An 18975-nucleotide genomic window follows, 5' to 3' on the forward strand; every position below is an offset into this window, starting at 1 on the left:
TGGTCCAAGTCTGAAGGCCTGGTTCAGTCCAAATGAGTTTCCTGAACTTAAATACTTAGTCCCTCATTGGTGGCCCTGTTTGGGGAGGTTTAAAAGATGTGGTCTTGCTAAAGGAAATGTCATTAAGGACAGGATTTTAAAAGCCACATACCACTCCCAGCGGTCTCTCCCTTATGGGTGCTGTTGAAGATGGAAGCTCTCAGCTTGCTGCTCCGGTCACTCTTGATGACCTCACTTTCCCAACAGGACTCATCCCTCTGCATCAGGTAGCAGCTCGTGATGGACAGCTCAAGTTGCAGGATAACTTGGTAGCTTAAGGTCAAACATTTCAGTCTCTATTGAGGCCCACCAGCAGGCCAAGAACTTTCTGAAAAGGAAAGTTTGCTGCAAGACAGAAGGGTCTGGCTCTGTGTTCTAAAGACCTGCTCTGTGATTCTGCACCTGCCTAGAATTCCCTTATTTCAATTATTTGTTTGGCAAAATCAGCAGCTTGAAATAACAAGACCAGATGAGGAATAAGTTACATATAAAATACAAAGAGGCCCCGTGGGAGTGGCTTACTGGGAGGAGCCTGATGCAGCAACCCACCCTTTCCCTCAGGAGGGCTCTTGTTGAATTTTTATTAAATTTTTATTGTAGTTTACTATTTATTATTGTGTGTACATACACATGGAGGCATGCGTGTTGTGTGCATGGCACACATGTGGAGGTCAGAGGACAACTTTTGGGGACCTTTACATGGTTCCAAGGATCAGGCTTGTACAAGAGCTCGTGTGTAGCATGTAGTTTAATGCTCTACCCGCCTTTAGCTCCAGGACATGACCGAGATACCAGCCCCCTCCCAGTTTCCCTCGAATCCTCTGATAAAAGAGACAGACACACGCACATGTGCAGGTACACACACACACACACACACACACACACACACACAGAGTTCAATTACAACTTGCCTTCTCGGCACAATTGTTGGGTGCTACTATCTCCTACCCTAAACTTCAGTGCTAGTCCCTCCCACCTAGCCCCTGTCAAACATCCTTGGCCACCTACCTGGTAGAGGCCACAGGCCCCAGCTCCCCCCAAGACCTCACATGGTTGCTGTGCTCTTCTTCCTCCAAAACATGGCAGAAACTCTCTACCTTCCTTGTGACTGTCTCCCTTTTCCTCCTGGGACCCAGAAGTCCCACCTGTACCTTCTACCCAGCAATTAGACCCCCAGCATTCTTTACTGAAAAATTAAGAACCAATTGGGGGATGGGACCTTAGCATTGGAACCGCTCCCTTGAATCCCCCAAGGATATTTATGCTTTGGGTTTACTATTTCCTTAGGCAGAAGCGGTTCTAATGATTTCTAGGTGGCCTCTCCCACCAGCTATTCTTCCAGATGCTAAGTATTATTCTCACTACTCCTTCTGGAACCCCCCCCCCCAAAGAAAAATTGACAGTATAGGTTCAGAGCCACGAGACACAGCACTGACCCACACCACCTCAGGTCCTGATCTCTGTAAGCTCTGTAAGGCCAGCTTCAGAGCTGGAATCAGCCAGTTCTGAGCCAGACCCCACAAAGGTGAATCATTTCTTTTGCAACAATGCACATAAACATTAGTTAAGAGCCCACATGAACCTTGTGGGGAAGCAGGAAGAAATAACAACAGCACACGTTTTGGGTAACAAGCTGTTGAGGTCAACACACACACACACACACACACACACACACACACACACTGGTCATTCAAGCTGTTGAGGTCAACACACACACACACACACACACACACACTGGTCATTCACGGTCACAGGGCCTTGAGCATTCCATGCCAGCAGTCCATCACAACCCTATTTGTTTCTTTTGGTTAAAAGCTTATCACTCAGACAATGAAGTTTGACTTTTTCAAAGGCTTTTGCCAAATCTTTGCCTTTTAATTGTATTTAATCCTTATAGATTGCCAACAATTTCCACCACTTTTAGTTTGCCTTTTGTATGTTCTACACCTTGTTAAATAAATGTATCTCCCATTATTGCCTCTTTTTGTGTTTTGCTTGTTTTTTGTTTTTGTTTTTTTTTTTTTTTGAGACAGAATTTTTCTTTGTAGCCCTGGCTGTTCTGGAGCTCACTATGTAAACAAACCAGGCTGGTCTCAAACTCAGAGATCTTGCCTGCCTCTGTGTCCCACCTGCTGGCTTCAGATTTTTATATTATCATACAAAGTACAAATTACCGTTCTAAATCTATGTTTAATACCAATTTAGCATCAATAACATATGGAATCCTGGTCTTAGTGGCTGCTGTCCCTGCTCTTATTGTCAATTGTGTTTTTATAAAGGCACCAAGTACCCTAAATTGTTAAAACATTAATGCCAGTTGTCAAGTTGCCTTTCATAGGGATCTTGGGTACATTTTCATGTTGCAGGCCATCTACACTTCCTGTAGATTTATTCATTTTTCTACTAGTTATTTTTGTGGCATCCTCAGTATTTTAAGGGTCTGAATTAAAATAGCTTTTCAAGTTCCAACTTCCTCAATGTTCTTAAAACTCTTCAACGTCCTCCGTGACAATGCCAGGTTTTAATTACATTAGCTTTGTAACGTGCCAACTGGTTAAGGCAGACCTCCTGAGCCAGATGTAGTGGCACACACATGGGAAGTGGAGTCCAGAAAGTTCAAGGTAATTCTCAGCTACAAGGTGACTTCCAGGCCAGCCAGGGCCATATGAGACTCTGTCTAAAGTAAACACACACAACCTCTCTTATTATCTTTTCAAAAATGTCTGTCTGCCCTCCTGATTCTATATAGTATTCAATTGGTATCAACTATGTACACTAACGCCCCTGCTCAAGTATCTTGTGCTACAGTTGAGTAAGGTTAACTTTGGGGTGAACCCCACTTGCAGACACTCAATATACGAAATTTTAAGATGCATATGCCCACTACATGCTTGCAACTATCCATGGAAAACAAACGACAGCATCAGATCCCCACAACTGGAGTTAGAGGCAGCTGAGAGCCACACAGTGTTGGAACTGAACTCTGGTCCTCCGAAGAGACAGAAGTGATCTAAACCGCTGGGCTCTCTCCATCCCCTGGCTCAGGCTTTCTGACTCAGCAGTTCTGCTGCTGCTCAGCTCTGACAGGCATGTAATATTTCTACCTACAGGAGTCTCTCATAACAAGGACTGGCTATTTGGCTGAGCATCCCTCAATCCACTACCAACCTCACCAGACCCTTCCTAACTTGGTTCCATTTCTTCGCCTCTGCAGGTCTTTCCAGTCTGGGCCCTGAACATTGTCCCTCATTCATTCATCTCGTTCGTTATGTTTAGCTGTCTCCTAAGAGCCTTCTCTGGCCCTCATCAGATGTTTTGATTAGGTTCCATTCATTTCACCATGTACTGGGTCACTCATCAGTGTTTAGGATAGGACTATACTTGCCTCCGATACTGCACATTCACTATCTAGCAGGGTGCAGCATATACAGCTTGTTGAATAAAACTGTAATAGTTATCAATGACTTGAAGGACAGCAGAGCTTCTCTGCTAAGCAACGGATAGATAGTTCACATCGGAGAGAAACCGAATTAGCCAGAGTGGCTGAAAATCAAACAACAGCAACGGAGACATCTGGATACTGCAGGGAAACCCCTGGAAACCAGACTTGAATGAAAATGTGTTCATTCCTGAAAATATGTTTCATTAATGCAATGCTTATAGCCAAAACACAGACTTTCCAAGGTCTTTCATTTCCACGGGGAGAGAAGCGGGACTTACCACCATTTGCTCCTTTGACACATTAGATGGCTGGAGGAGTCACTGTACTAATCATTCATTGAATCCGAGGAAACCACTCCTTTCTAGCACTTTTCTTGAACCATGTGTTAATCAAAATACTTCAGCTAAAAAATATATATTTAGATCCTCCCAAAGATTCTACTGATCTCTGCCCACTTTGTCCCAAACTGCATGGGACAGCCTTCCTCCCCACTAGTATTACTAGGAACAGAAGAAAAACAACACACAAAACATACTGGAAATATTTGGTTCCTTTTAATCAGCTATTGATGGTATAATAAAATAATCTCAAGTGATACCTAATTAAACATTTAATGGTTCATGAAGGATAATCTCAGCACAACATATAGCCTAAGTGTCAGGTAATACCTCTTTGCTTTTTCAAGAAAGGAGGAATGAAGGCATGATCAAAATTCTGGCTGACAACTTGGACTTGTGTGGGTTACTTAAGGGTCATTTTGTAGGTATACTGGCAGATGGAATGCTGGAAGCAAACCCACGGTCTTAGAAACAACAGTATGCTTAAAAAAGAAAGTGAAAAGATATACATTGAGCTCATATCTGCAAAACAAAGAAAAATATCCACCAAATATCACAACAGATTTTTTTTTAATTATTTTCCAACATTAAGATTGTTATTGTAGGGAAACATTTCTCTCTCTCTCTCTCTCTTTTTGAACACTCAATTTAATGTATTAAATAAATTGCAGAGAGAACTAAGTTCTGTGTTCTATACAAATTAAAAGTCCCATGAACATACTCCCCTCACCCTACCAAAGCTCAATTTTGCAATGGTCTCAGCAGAAAAAAAGCAGTTCACAATTTAAACAGAATTTGTAGCATTACAAAAGTTGACAGAACACTTATCTTTCCATCATTTTTTCCCTAACAGCAAAGATTACAATGGCAGAAGTGAATGATCAGAATGTAAAAATATTTGTGCAAAACTGCATTAATTGTTCTTACCATCTAGTTGTAAAACTCAAACACAATGGCCATAATGAAGAAAAGCAAGGCTGCAAGTTCTAGATGTCAAACGGGGATACATAGTTACTAACCATGGAAAGGACTGTGCGGCACCACGAGCAGCAGAGCAACAGATGTGGCAGCCAGGCCATCTGGAAGCTGGGGAGAGCGCCAGGCCAGCCATGACAGCCATCCGTCCACCAGAGACTGCAAACCAATGCCAGCTGAAAACGCACTTCAATGTCTTTATTCTTGAATTTGTAGGTCACAGAGAAATGTATAAGTCCTCTCAAGGAATGTCTCTTGCATTGCTGGCAGTCCTTAGAAGAGCTGAATCATGGACTCTCTGGATTTACCCACACCAATCCATTTAACTGGAAAACATAACGAGGAAAGAACATCAGGTCCCTGAGGGCGGGCAGCCCTGCTAGGTCAGAACTAGGCTCCTAACTCTCCTCCACTTTAAGAGTAAGGTTGTATTTAAAAAATAAAGTATTAAGTTTTCCCAGAACTGAGCGATTGACATGAAAAATTTAAAGTTAATATTATTTCTTAAAGTGCAATGAATACTGAATATCTTTCATCTCTATAGCAAAGTAGAACTATAGGTATAATTTTGTTAGATAATTTAGTATATAACAGAAACCTTTTACAATGAATTAGCTAGTATCCATTGATGTAAATGTTGAGAATCAAAGGAATGGGTTTCTGGAGCATTGGTTCAGTGGTTGCTGCTGCTCCTGCAGAGGGCATCCTGGTTCAATCCTAGCACAAATGACTTGAAACCATCTTTAACTGTAGGTTCCGAGAGTCTGCAACGCTCTCTTCTGGCTCTGCGGGCATTGTACAAATGTGCTTTACACTCAGGTACACACCAAATAATAAACCTTGAAGAGTTCTTCCTCCGTGTATAGAATTTTAGCATGTTATAAACATAAAACTTGATTTATTAGCCTGTATTAAGAAATTTATTTAAAATTGAAAAACCACATACTGTATTAGGAGTACTTTTTGTATTTAATTCTAAACATGACAAATATACAGGAAAAACTGACAGTGATTTGAGGAAGTAAATTGATTTCTTGTTGTTGTTTTGTTTTTTTTAAGTTTTATTTATTTATTATATATGAATACACTGTAGCTGTCTTCAGACACACCAGAAGAGGGCATCAGACCTCATTATAGATGGTTGTGAGCCACCATGTGGTTGCTGGGATTTGAACTCAGGACCTCTGGAAGAGCAGCCAGTGCTCTTAACCACTGAGCCATCTCTCCAGGCGTAAATTGATTTCTTAAAACACTAGGAAATTAAGTTGCAAATATTACTGCTTTCGGCTTTTTAAAAATAAGGTTATATATTGGTAAAAAATGATGAGTTAGTTTCATTTTTAAGTTTTTGTTTTATGATTTGTAAGTGTACCATGCAGAAATTCAGTGTACTAAATTTTTATATTTTCATTTCTAGACCACAAAGGAATTACTGCTACTCAAAAATAATTTAAATGGATAAAATAAGTATCTCGGTTATGGTATTAATAAAGGTGAATTCCAAATATTTCTGTTTTGCTTGCTTTTTAAAATTAAATAATTTAAAAATTATTTAATTTTTTTTGTTTCATGTGCATTGGTGTTTTACCTGTATGTACGTCTGTGTGAAGGTGTGAGGGTATCAGATCTTAGAGTTACAGACAGTTGTGAGCTGCCATGTGGGTGCTGGGAATTGAACCTGGGTCTTCTAGAAGAGCAGTCAGTGCTCTTAACCACTGAGCCATATCTCTAGCCCCTGAAGTTTGGGGTTTTTTTTTGTTTTTTTTTTTTAAATAAAAAGCTGTATTCTATGTCAGAAAGAGAGGTGGTCCTCTACCTTTTCCATGGTTCTCTTTCTGTCAGCAGCTTGTACTCATTTCCCTCTAGAAAGGATGCACACAGAAAGGATCCAGTACTGCCTGACTTGCCTTTTATTCTGTTTTAACTACACAGCTTTTATCATTTCTTCACCCTCAATGATTATGACAATAAAGTCTTGGTCCCAATCAGCAGAGACAAAGAATTTTTTAAATAGAGTTCCTGACAAATAGAAAATATAAACAAATATAAAACGCCATTATGAGTTTTACATTAAAACATATAGAAACATCTTGATGACTTTAGACTACGGAGCCTTAGGAATGGCCCAGTGCCCCAGTTCAGGGGCATGCGCTGACATCCCTGCCACAAGAGCTCTAGACTGGAGAACTACTGGGTCCCTAAAATACTGGTGGGAGGGACTTTATGTCACTTTACAGGGTTCACTAAGAGTCAGCTATTTATATTTCAAAAGCTGTTGACTAAAAGCCATTAGCAAATATGCCTTACTAAGTTTGACATCAATCTGGGACAAGAAAAATGTCTGAACTGAATCACGAATAAAAATGAAACACAAGGGACGGTGTAGGTTCACAATAGGTTGTGTGTGGAAAATACCTCCCACCTACTTTTCTTCTTTAGTTCCCAGCACTGTAAGCAAAAGCATAAAAGGGACGAAGCAAGCAGGTCATCTCATTTTAATGGCTTTATATGAGTTATATAAAGCCATTTCTCCTTTTGTCTATTTGTCTTGTTTGTTTTATTGAGATAAGATTTTACTATATTTACCATACTATATCGGCCTATCTAACCTAGCACTCTGAGCAATCCTCCAGCCTCAGCCTCCTATGAGCAAGGACTAATGAGTAAATCAACTCATTCTTAATTATTGCTTTGTATTTTTTGCTAATGAAATGTACTGGCTAATTTTATGTTGACTTGACACAAGCTAAAGTCACTAGAGAGGAAAGAGTTCCTCAACTGAGAAAATGCCTCCATAAGATTGGACTCAGGCTGGCCTATAGGGCATCTTTTAATCAGTGATTAAAAGGGGGAAGGCCCAGTTGATTGTGGGTGGTGCCAGCCTGACAGGTGGTTGGCTGAGCCAGCCATCAGGAGCAAGCCAACATTCCATGGCCATGGCCTCTGCGTCAGCTCCTGCCTGGTTTAAGTTTCTGCCCTGAATGAGTATCGAGGAACAGTGATGTGAAGGAATAAGCCAAATGAACCCTGTCCTTCCCAAGTGCTTTGGTGACCGTGTTTCACTACAGCAACAGAAACCCTAAGACAAGAGATGTCCTTTTTAAATATCTTACATTTCCTAATGTCTATCTATGCAAGACTTCAACTCTTAAGGTTAGCTTTAGGCCAAATGAAAATAACAACCACCACAACAAAAAACCATTTTCTGAGGAGGGTGAAAATCATAAAAGTATTATTTATCAAGAGAAATGATGGGCCTGAGAGATGGCTCAGTGGTTAGGAGCACTGACTGCTCTTCCAGAGGTCCTGAGTTCAAATCCCAGCAACCACATGGTGGCTCACAACCATCTGTAATGGGATCTGATGCCCTCTTCTGGTGTGTCTGAGGACAGCTACAGTGGACTTATAGATAATAAATAAATCTTTAAAAAAAGAGAGAAACGATAAGAGTCAACATCACAGGGGAAAACCAAAAAAAAAAAAAAAAAAAAAAAAAAAAAAGAACCAAATATCAGATAAACAAACAAACAAACAAACAAAAACCCCACAGACTAACAGAAAGCTAAAGACAGTCGCTCATAAAGTGTTTACCTGGTATTTGAAGCTCATCTTCAATAAACCGAACATAATTTTGTGCATTGACAGGTAGCTCCTTAAATGTCCTTGCATTAGATATATCTGTGTTCCATCCTGGGAGAGTCTTATACTGAACTTCCACTTTATTTAAGACTTCTTGGTTTGCTAAAAGTCAAAGAGTATATGTGTTTATGGAACACCGTGCCTATTGCAAATGCCAGTTTCTGAAAATACAGAGGCAGATGCTCACAGCCAACAGTGGTTGACTGAGAATGGGGTCCCCAATGGAGGAGCTAAAGGACTGAAAGAGCCGAGGGGATTTGCAACCCCACAGGAAGAACAACGATATCAACCAATCAGACATCCCAGAGCTCCCAGGGACTAACCCACCAACCAAAGAGTATATATGGAGTGACCCATGGCTCCAGCCGCATTTGTAGCAGAGGATGGGCTTTACAGGGCATCAATGGGAGGAAAAGCCCCTGGTCCTGTGAAGGCTCGATGCCCCGGTGTAGGGGAATGCCAGGGCAGGGAGGTAGGAGGGGAGGGGTGGGTGGGAGAGCATGGAAGAAGGTGAGGGAAAATGAGATAGGGGGTTTCCAGAGGGAAAAATGGGAAAGGGAAAACATTTGAAATACAAATAAAGAAAATATCCAGTAAAAGAAAAGAAAAAAAGAGAAATTGACAGGAAAATTATTCTTTATGAATGTTCAGTCTTAAAGTCATAAAAGCGTCCCAGCCTGCCAAGTTTCCTTAAGGTTGTCAACATTCCCTCAGTTGGCGTGTCCTTGCTGTTCAGGAGAGCTAATCTGAGAAATCAGCAATGTCCACTGCTAAAGCCAGAAGCAGTTACTGAACTCCCAGTAAGGACAGGCTGCCCAAACTGTACTGCCTCAAGTAGGTGTGCAAACTACAGTTCACCTGCAAACTTCAGAGAGGTTAGCAAAACCACTGTGAGGCTTGGAGGGTGGAGTAAGTTCATGTACCAAGAAAGAGCACACCACAGGACACTTTTCTTTTATCCTTTTCTCTCCCCCCCCCCCCAAGAGATAACTCCTCCTCTATGGAAATTATTCACTTTAAAATTTTCTCTCTCCCTCACTTTGATGAGACGGAGGGGTCTTACTATATATTGCCCAGACTAGCTCTGAACTCCTGAGCTCAAGTGGGCTTCTTGTCTTAGGCAATTCAGCACCATTCTTAGCTTGTGTAAACTAAGTAAGTTAAGAAAGATGAAAGCTTGAAGCTGCATGGTCAATCAAAGCATCTTTCTCATTCTGAGTTACAGCACATGCTCGTGACCCAACACTCAAGTTAATACCTGTTTTAAACAAATGCTGATGTGAGTTTATCTGCACTATTAGTAAAAATCAAGCCTGTGAAAGATAATCTTATAAATAAGTAGCAATTATATATCATATATAATATAGTTAAATAACAATATAACTTATAATAGGTTATAATGATCCTATAAATTTTAGACACAGCTTAAAAAACAAAAGAGTACCTGGGAAATGAGGTATGGTTTCCCCATCTAATTTGTAAGCAACTCCGACTTTGATCTCCGTAAACATATCCAAAATATCCAACTTGGTAAGGGCCAACCTAATTTTGAAAGAAAAGACATTGTTGAAACAGCAAACTTCTGGCATCCAATAAGGCTGATACAGGAGTAAGGAAATTCATGCAAAGCTCAAAGTTCCATAGCAATTCTGAAAAGTAGTTAGGATTGTACTTGAAAGCGTGCCACACATAAACACCACGCTGACGAGGACACTGCATGGACATAGTCTTCATAGCACACCGAGGTGCTTTCTAGTAATTACAATGGATTTTCACTGGTGGCTTCACACTTGCTCAGCTTTCTCACTAAGGGATGACTGTGGGAGTCTGCTTGGAGTTAAGGATGCACTTTGTGCCAGAGGAACACAGCAGAACGCACTGCTCCACATAATCACAAGATATTAAGTACATTTCCACACATGCTACCAGCCCAGTTCTTCATTCTGGTTAACATCACCTCCACCCTTCTGGTCAGAAACTGACAGAGTAAGGAAACGACCTCTTCGTGATACATCAAAGTTTCTCGAAAACTGACTGGAAAATAGGATTTTAAGGGAAAAATCTGTGAAAATTAAATAAAACACTAGGTTTGGGATTCTGATCCATAAATTTGGGGGGGTTGTTTTGTTGTTGTTGTTGTTAAAAAAAGCTTATTAGAAGTTCAGCCTAATTAATCCAGATACAAACACATTTACAGCAGATTTTCATGATCTGGACAATGTATCTACATCTCAGCTCCTACCAGCACCTTGATTTAAAGACAATCAAAGTGAGACTCAAAAGGTGAGTACATCCAGGCACATCAGCCGATGTCTGAACCCAGGACATCAGATACTGAGTCCACCACAGACTAAATCTCCATGCACCACCTCCGCCTTTGTATATACGTATACTGCTCACTCTATCCACCCACATAGGCATCCGTTCGCTCCTATCTGCCTATCTATCTTGCTGCCATCCTCTGTTCAGAAATACTCATGAGGTCAGCTGAGTATTGAAAGCACTGGGTATGCAGACTAACGTGGGGTGTCTCTTCCTGTACACTTTCTCCTCTATCTCACTGCACTTGGGAAACTACCGTTTCATTCTGGAGACAGACGAGTGAAGTTTCTCTGTTAGGGGACTCTCAACTTTACTTTCTACAGAATCAAATCTTTGGTTGCCAACTGTCCACTGTTTCCTGAAATAAATGTTTCTTAAGAACACTCACGCAGTAAATCCATTGATCATGTGAGCGTATTTGAGTAAGACAAGGTCCAACCAGCCGCATCTTCTTTTCCTCCCAGTAGTTACTCCAAATTCTCTACCCCGTGTTTGTAATAATTCTCCAATTTCCTGGATAACAGAATTTATGAGTTAGAATATCAGAGCTATGTATATCCAGGGAATTATAATACACACACCACACACACACACACACACACACACACACACACACACACACAATCTCTTTTGATAAACATCTTTGTGAAATAAGATGAAAATGGGAATTCCATGAAAATGACATTACTTGGAATATATTTGGTTTTGACTTTTATTTTTAATTTTTTCCTTTTTTTCGGAGCTGGGGACCGAACCCAGGGCCTTGTGCTTGCTAGGCAAGCGCTCTACCACTGAGCTAAATCCCCAAGCCCTATTTTTAAATTTTTAAGCTAATATTTTTACAATGTTATATACAGGTCAAGTGTAGATTGACATAATAAAAGTTAAATGTTGTCAATTAAGAACAAGTTGCTGTGGTCTTAAGACATGTCCCACAAAAAGGCTCTCATGCTGAAGGCTTGGTTCTAAGCAGTTGGCAATACTGTGAGGTGACTGAATCATAAGGACACTAGCGTTACCAGTGCGTCAGTCCATTAACGAGCTCACAGCATACAGCATACAGGAGGCAGGACCCTGCTGGAGAACAGGCTTCTGTGGTGCCTTTAAAGGTCAGCCTAGCTCTTGAATGTTGTTCCCTTGCAGTTTGCTAACTATGTGAGGTGAGGTGATGAGCTACCCTATGCCATGCCTTTCTGCCAGTGTACTTACTGGCCCAGACACACAGAACAGAGCAACCACAGACTTGAAACTGTCATCAACAAAACTACATCTTTCCTCCTTTCAAATTTCTCATGTAATTTTCACAACAAAGGAAAAGCTCATAAACAAATATGTTATTAAAATTTATTTAAACAGAAAAACCCAGATAATCATTCCAGGAACTAAAGTTTTACAGTTTTCCTGAAAGTTTTAAGGCAAGCACACCAAATGACCTGTGTAAATGAAGAGAGAGGCAGAAATGAAGAGAGAGGCAGGAGTGTGCTAAGGCTGGGGTCAGGGGAACATGATTCTTCTTCCTGAGAAATAGACTTACATTGTCTTGCTCTGTGGGAAAGGCACCAATCCCAACTCTAGTGGTGTAAGCTTTCACAACTCCATACACTTCTCCAACATTTTGAGGGGGCATACCCAGACCTGTACAGACACCTCCAACAGTGCAGTTTGAAGAGGTTACAAAAGGGTAAGTTCCTAGAAAACAAACAAACAAACAAACCACTGAAATGATCACACGTACACAAACACTCTAACACAGAATTACCACTAAGACATGCATATGAGTTCACTCCAGGCATCTGAAAGACTTGACCATAACTGTCACTGTCCTCTCTCAAGTGCTCAATGTTTTAACTTTGAGTCTCTATCTGTAACGTTAAAAGGCAGTTACAAATGCAGGTGGTTAGAACTTTAACTGAGGAACTTTAGTTACAGAGAACCCCAGAGTATGGGCAGTTGTTAACTTGGCTCTCTAAATACATGCTGACTAGTTAGAGGATCTTATGTAGAAACCCACCTACATATTTTGACTGGGTCCTCTTAATTCCAAGCAAATGACTCCCTGGAGGACATATTTAGGGTGCAGCAGGACCCAGGGCAACAGTAATTTTGCGGTGTTCACCATTTCCCCAGCTTTTAAACTCTATTCAGAGAAATCCTCAAGTTACAGGAACAATTATGAGGGTGCATTTCCCTTCCCTTCATACTGAACCACTCACCCTGCTAATTGTACACTCTCTTTCCAGATTGAAAAGTCATATCATAGGATAAAAGGATAAATATATCCATTATAGACAAAGATATTCTCTGTAACTAGTATCTAGAGCCAATGAAATGTCCCAAGGCTGAGGGAAGGCTCAGCAGATAGGAGCACTTGCTGCTCTTCCAGAGGACCCCGCTTTGATTCCCAGCACCCACATGATGGTTCACAGCCATCTGTAACTGTATTTCCAAGAGATCCAAAACTTCAGGCCTCTTCAGATCCAAAACTTGGGTCCTTTCACCCATGTGGTATACAAAATGCATGCAGGCAAAACACTCAAACCATAAAACAAAAATAAACAAATTAAAAAAAAAGAGAGAGAGAGAAAGAAATGTCACCCAGAACTGTTAACAGTATAAGAAAACATTTCAATATAACCACCAACAGACTAAGGAAGACAGTCATCTAGGTAAGTTTAGCGTAACCATGAGGATGGGAGAAATGCTGAGTCTACAGAAAGTCTCATGCACAGAGTTGGCATAAACAGGCTTTCCTAGACCTCAACATAGGTTTAGTCCAATTTCCATATTTTAAAAGACTCAGGGGCGATTATTATTTTACAGTTCCAGAGAAACAGTAGTTGAATAAATCAACAATTCACAATCTGCAGAACTCCAAACCCACAGAATCCAAAAGATTCCATTTTTAATGTAAAACTTATACTGTGCTTGCTACAATGTTCTTTAAAAAAAAAAAAAAACCAAAAAAACAAAAAAACCTTACTATATATGACAAGCTACCTCATTCCCAAATACACAAGCTAACGCACTATTTATAGCCTCCCTAATGCTAACAGTAACATTCATGTCTAAGCACTTTGGGCCCAGTCAAGCTACCTGGAGACCGTATCTCACTTACCAAAGTCAATATCTAACAGTGCTGCGTTCGCACCTTCTACCAAGATTTTCTTGGGGGGTCCATGGAGGGCCTCATATAGGAAATAAACTCCATCTCTCACCATCGGTTTAATCCTTTCCATATAACCCTACACAAAGACAAAAACCAGTTTCCATGTGCACTAATACATTGTAACACCAGTCAAAGTGTAAACTACCTGGCCTTCCACAGTGGAAACTGACAAATCGGACCTGAAAGGCACTGGTGACAGGCTTCATCCTAGTGCAACATTTGGATTAGCTTTGGTCTCTCAGAAGAGTGATTAGTAAAACAAGGGTGGGGGAAGTGGCACAGTAGCAGAGTACTTACCGAGCACGTGTGAGGTCCTAAGCAACACACATACACACGCGCTATAACATGTAAAGGTTCTATAACAACTTCACTGGAAACAGCGTAAATGCTCACTTCATAAACTAGCTTTCAGGAAGAATAAAAAGAGCTACTATCTGTTTATATTAGATGGCATTTTTTCAAGGTATTTGAAAAGCTGCATTTATAATCCACATAACTAACAATTTTCAAGTTCAGACACCGAAATGTGGTAAGGACACAAACCACACTGCCAAGATTGCAACATTAGTGACCGAGTGCTGTCACCGTTTACAACACTGTAATATGTCATCAGTCGACAGCACCAAATACTAACATGCGTTGCTAGTAATGTTCAACTTCAGAAATGTTTAAGTAAAAATTGTAAATACAAGTTTCCCTGAGGACTGCTGTACAGCAACAAAACCTGGGTTTGACTATGGCACCAGGAAAAATCATCCCAGAAGCTGTTCCCAGGAACCTGTGTGAGTATGTCGCACCTGCTAATGAATGTCTGTCTGGCCCCTCCTTAGCATCTGTCTTTAACCTCTTATTTATATTTTAGTCCTTTCTCTATGGCTAACACAAAGCCCTGGTTCAACATATGCTGCTTAGGAAAACCTTCCCTGGCTTCTTTTGTTGTTCCTTTTTCTCCCCTTGAGCCTCCCCTCCCCTCCTGCTCTAGGCTGAGCTCGTGCAGGCCAGGCTGGGCTCCACCTCAGGGTGCAGCAGAGGAGGAACTTCAGCTGGTGATCAGCTTCCTGCTTCCACCTCCCAAGTGCAAGGAGTGCTGGTGTGTGCCACTACACCCAATTTATACGAACCATAAACAGAACCAAGGTCCACAACTATTAAAGAATGACATATAGTATGTAGATTTTACTCAGTTCTGAAAACAAAATTAATACTTTTAAAGAAGTAATCAGCAGACATATAGGAAACAAAGTGAGGTTTACCAATGACTGAGAAGGCATTGCTAATGCAGGCACCAGTGGATCTCACAGCTACCACTGGTAGTTTTCTCTGATGGCCAGTAAAGTTAATCGTCTCAGAAACTGTTATCAATCCTACCAGCTGACTTCAACTTTTCCAACAGTTCTCCACGGCCTCCTAAATCATAGCTAAGTCTCCTGCAAATGCATTTGAGACCTGTGATCTGGCTACTTCCGCATATCCTTCCTTTTCCCACCCAGCACTACATCTAGACCTAACTGTGTGACGTCACTGACATGCTACGCCCAGGGATGACTGGTCACTAGTTAATACACAAAGCTGAAATGTATCAAAATCTCAAATGTTAGTTTGGCAAGTTAGTATTTAAAGTCCACGACTAAGCTAAGAAAGCATTACCTTGAGTTGTTGTAATTCACCTTCAATGTCTATTTCCAAAGTCGGATATATAGATTTATACTGGTTAGCTAGAACTTTGAACCTGAGAAATAAACATATCATGGCATTAACTATATAGAAGAATATTTCAAATAATATCATCCAAGTCAAGTGATTTCTATGCCTTATAAATGGTCTTAAAAGTAAATTAGTTTTGAAATTGAAGTTACTTTTGGAGAAATAAAATTAAAGTAAGAGGGGTTGGGGATTTAGCTCAGTGGTAGAGCGCTTGCCTAGGAAGCGCAAGGCCCTGGGTTCGGTCCCCAGCTCCGAAAAAAAGAACCAAAAAAAAAAAAAAAAAAAAAAAATTAAAGTAAGAAAACAAACATGAAGTAAATTATGCACTCAAGAACATTTTCATGTTTAAGGAAAAATATAATTAAGGTGATGTGTGTGGTTAAAGAAAAAAGACTGGAATAACTAAAATCTGAAAATATAGAGGACGGACATTACAATACAATTCTACTATGTGAAGAAGTCAAAGGGGGCAGTCTGCGTGACACTCAGCAGCAATTATCTCTCGGACTTTTCAGTGCCATGGCCTGCCAGTGCAAGTGTATAACTACATTTTCCATGAAAATAATTTTACAAAGGATATGTCAATATAGCATTTCTACTTTTAAAGATGTATCCAAAAAATTTACCAGGACCTGGAAGGCTAGTTATTTCTGGATGGGAAGACATAATGGGTCCCTGACCCTGAAATACCAAAACCAGATCCTACCTAGGACATGGTTAGCACATCAGAATGCCACATTGGGAACATTTCCTTTCACAGAAACCAGTTCACATATCAGTCCTCAAAGACAGTACACGGCTGTCTCTGTTCTCTTAGGATACCATTCTTCACAGTCATCAGGTTTTTTTTTTTTTTTTTTTTTTTTTTTGTTCTTTTTTTCGGAGCTGGGGACCGAACCAAGGGCCTTGCGCTTCCTAGGCAAGCGCTCTACCACCGAGCTAAATCCCCAACCCCTATCAGGTTATTTTTATGAAGTAAATGTAAATACTAATGTTCCAATTATTTTGTACTCTGGGTCTTAAAAATCTGGGTTTCTTTGTTTTTTTTGTTTTGTTTTGATTTAATAGTGAAAAAACAAGTAAGTCTTTTACCTCTCAGAGAAGCCATCGAAGTCAGAAACAAGATCACACATCCGAAGTCCACTCCGAGCAGCTTTAGAGGAATATACAGGGCCGATACCCTTTTTCGTGGTACCCAAACTTAAAAAACAAACCAAAACAGCTTTAAGTTACACAGGAAGATGGAAGTCTTGTTGTCGGACAGATCTTTTCAAAGAAGGAAGTTACATCTGATTATTTTCTATTTGTGCAATTTCCTATGAGCCTATTAGCACGATCTAACTGCTCTTCTTTGAAACCTAGGGAAAGATTCTTATCTATCTGGGGTTTTGGTTTGTTTATTCTTGGCTCAGAATTTATACATAAGGATGTATGAAGATGTCCTCAAACTATATAAAAATGAAATATGTATGTCATACTTTTTTCCTGCTTGCTCTTGTCTCTGCTGTTCCTGGATACCATCAGCTGCTTGATGAAAGTCAAACACTGAGGAGAAATCAAACAAACCACAGCTGTTACTAAAACAAAGATAACATGCAAGGTAAAAATATTTCACTCCAAACTACTTAGACTACAGAGACTCCCAACCTTGCTTAAAGTAACAGTGAGATACGTTTCTAAAAGTAGTAATAACAGCTCACACTTGTAATTTCAGAAGTAAATAGGCAGTAGTATTGGGATCACAACAAGTTTGAGGTCAGCCTGGGCTATGTGTTGAGTTGCAGGCCAGCCTGGATTATACATTTGAAGAAAGCAAAAAAAGAAGAAAAAGACAAAAGGCCAATTTTAGAATATCTTACCCTAAAAAAAACTCAATAAAGTTCAATCTCTAACAGTAAAGTTCAATCTCTAAAGATACTTCCCCCTTTCTTTTTTTTTTTTTTTTCTTTTTTTCTTTTTTCCGGAGCTGGGGACCAAACCCAGGGCCTTGTGCTTGCCAGGCAAGCGCTCTACCACTGAGCTAAATCCCCAGCCCCCTACTTCCCCCTTTCTTCCTCTACATCTTTAAGTTCTGGACCCAAGGTGTCTAGAGCTCACCTCCATGCCTCTCCTTTCTTCCTCCATAGGCCCCAACTTCACATTACCTTTCTCTAAAACCATACTCTAGTCTGTGTGCCTCTTTCCACTCTTCCACTTCTCTAGTACATCCAAAACTTTCTTGCCAAGACACAAACAAGTCATCACACCTTTGTCTTTGAAACTTAATGGCTTTCTTCTACTCTTCGGAAAAAAAGTCTTATATGGCAAATGCCGTCCTGCTCATACCAGCAGTCCCTGACTACAACTGGAGGCTCGCTGTGCAGTGAACCTCTTTCTGTGTGTACATACACAGACACTCCCTCCCACGCACTCTGGGTACTGGAACAATGACAGTTTGCTAGTTAATTTCTGTAGCATTAAGTGCTCAAATATTTACTGTCTGACTACATAAGCAGCTTACAGACTGCCAGGTCTAGGCTTTTGGTTTCTGAACTTCTAATGAAACTTTATCTACTTAACTTTATAATTAACCATAAAACTCACCAGTTTCAGGTATACAATTCAATGATTTTTGCATATTGTGCCACTATTTCTTTCTACCAATTATGTTATTTCAAAATAAACATACTGAAATATGCAAATGTTAAGCAGAATAGCTGAGTTTTTAGAGTTAGGGGAAACATTTGTAAAATAACAACTTAAAAACATGAGAAGATACCCATTAGATATAGAAACTAGAAAACTGATAAAACCTGGACTGAAGCTGCCCTCTCAGAGCCTTAGACTCCAAGCTACGCAGGAACTGTTGTTCCTCTATCTCCTGCTTTTCCAGACACTGTACAAAACAGGAGGGTAGCCCACCTACAGCCTGCTTGGCAAGGAAAAGTTAGTTTGGTTTGTATAATTATCAGTTTTCTCTGGCAAGGCTGGTGAGAGTTTTGAGGGTTTTATATTTCAATTACATTACAGACGCTGAGTTTGCAGTGTGTACATTAATACATGGCTCAGTACTACATAAGTGGGTAAAAGAGAATCCTTAAAATTATCCTGAAATATTACATATTAAGTGATAGCTACAAGAATGTCACTGAAATGATATTTTTAATAGACCAATACTGGAAAAACTTAATTTTCAACAAATGTCAAGGGGATAAAATTTTTGGTATATTCATAATGAAATTTGAGGTAATAAATCTTTAAAACAGAAAATTTGCTTCAAGAAGCAATAGCAATAGAATTGTAATAATTATAGGCAGACTGTTCAGTGGAAGCCAGATGTAAAACACAGGATAAACTACAATTTTAAATAA

At 40.1% G+C, this 18975-nt stretch overlaps 1 protein-coding gene across 1 annotated transcript in view; it reads right to left on the bottom strand.

The window, feature by feature from the left end:
- Positions 1 to 4014: 4014 nt before the first annotated feature.
- Adss2 (adenylosuccinate synthase 2) overlaps positions 4015 to 18975 on the bottom strand; it is a 30334-nt gene continuing 15373 nt past the window's right edge. Inside the window, exons 5-13 of the mRNA NM_001105975.1 lie at positions 17104 to 17170; positions 16718 to 16825; positions 15569 to 15650; positions 13871 to 13997; positions 12290 to 12444; positions 11144 to 11268; positions 9878 to 9975; positions 8386 to 8535; positions 4015 to 5120 (exon numbers count right to left, since the gene is read on the bottom strand). Coding sequence (NP_001099445.1) covers positions 5068 to 5120; positions 8386 to 8535; positions 9878 to 9975; positions 11144 to 11268; positions 12290 to 12444; positions 13871 to 13997; positions 15569 to 15650; positions 16718 to 16825; positions 17104 to 17170 — 965 coding nt within the window. The 3' untranslated portion in view covers positions 4015 to 5067. The remainder of the gene's footprint in view (positions 5121 to 8385; positions 8536 to 9877; positions 9976 to 11143; positions 11269 to 12289; positions 12445 to 13870; positions 13998 to 15568; positions 15651 to 16717; positions 16826 to 17103; positions 17171 to 18975) is intronic.

The sequence above is a fragment of the Rattus norvegicus genome, chromosome 13, assembly GCF_021556685.1.
Source record: "Rattus norvegicus strain SHRSP/BbbUtx chromosome 13, alternate assembly SHRSP_T2T, whole genome shotgun sequence".
NCBI lineage: Eukaryota > Metazoa > Chordata > Mammalia > Rodentia > Muridae > Rattus > Rattus norvegicus.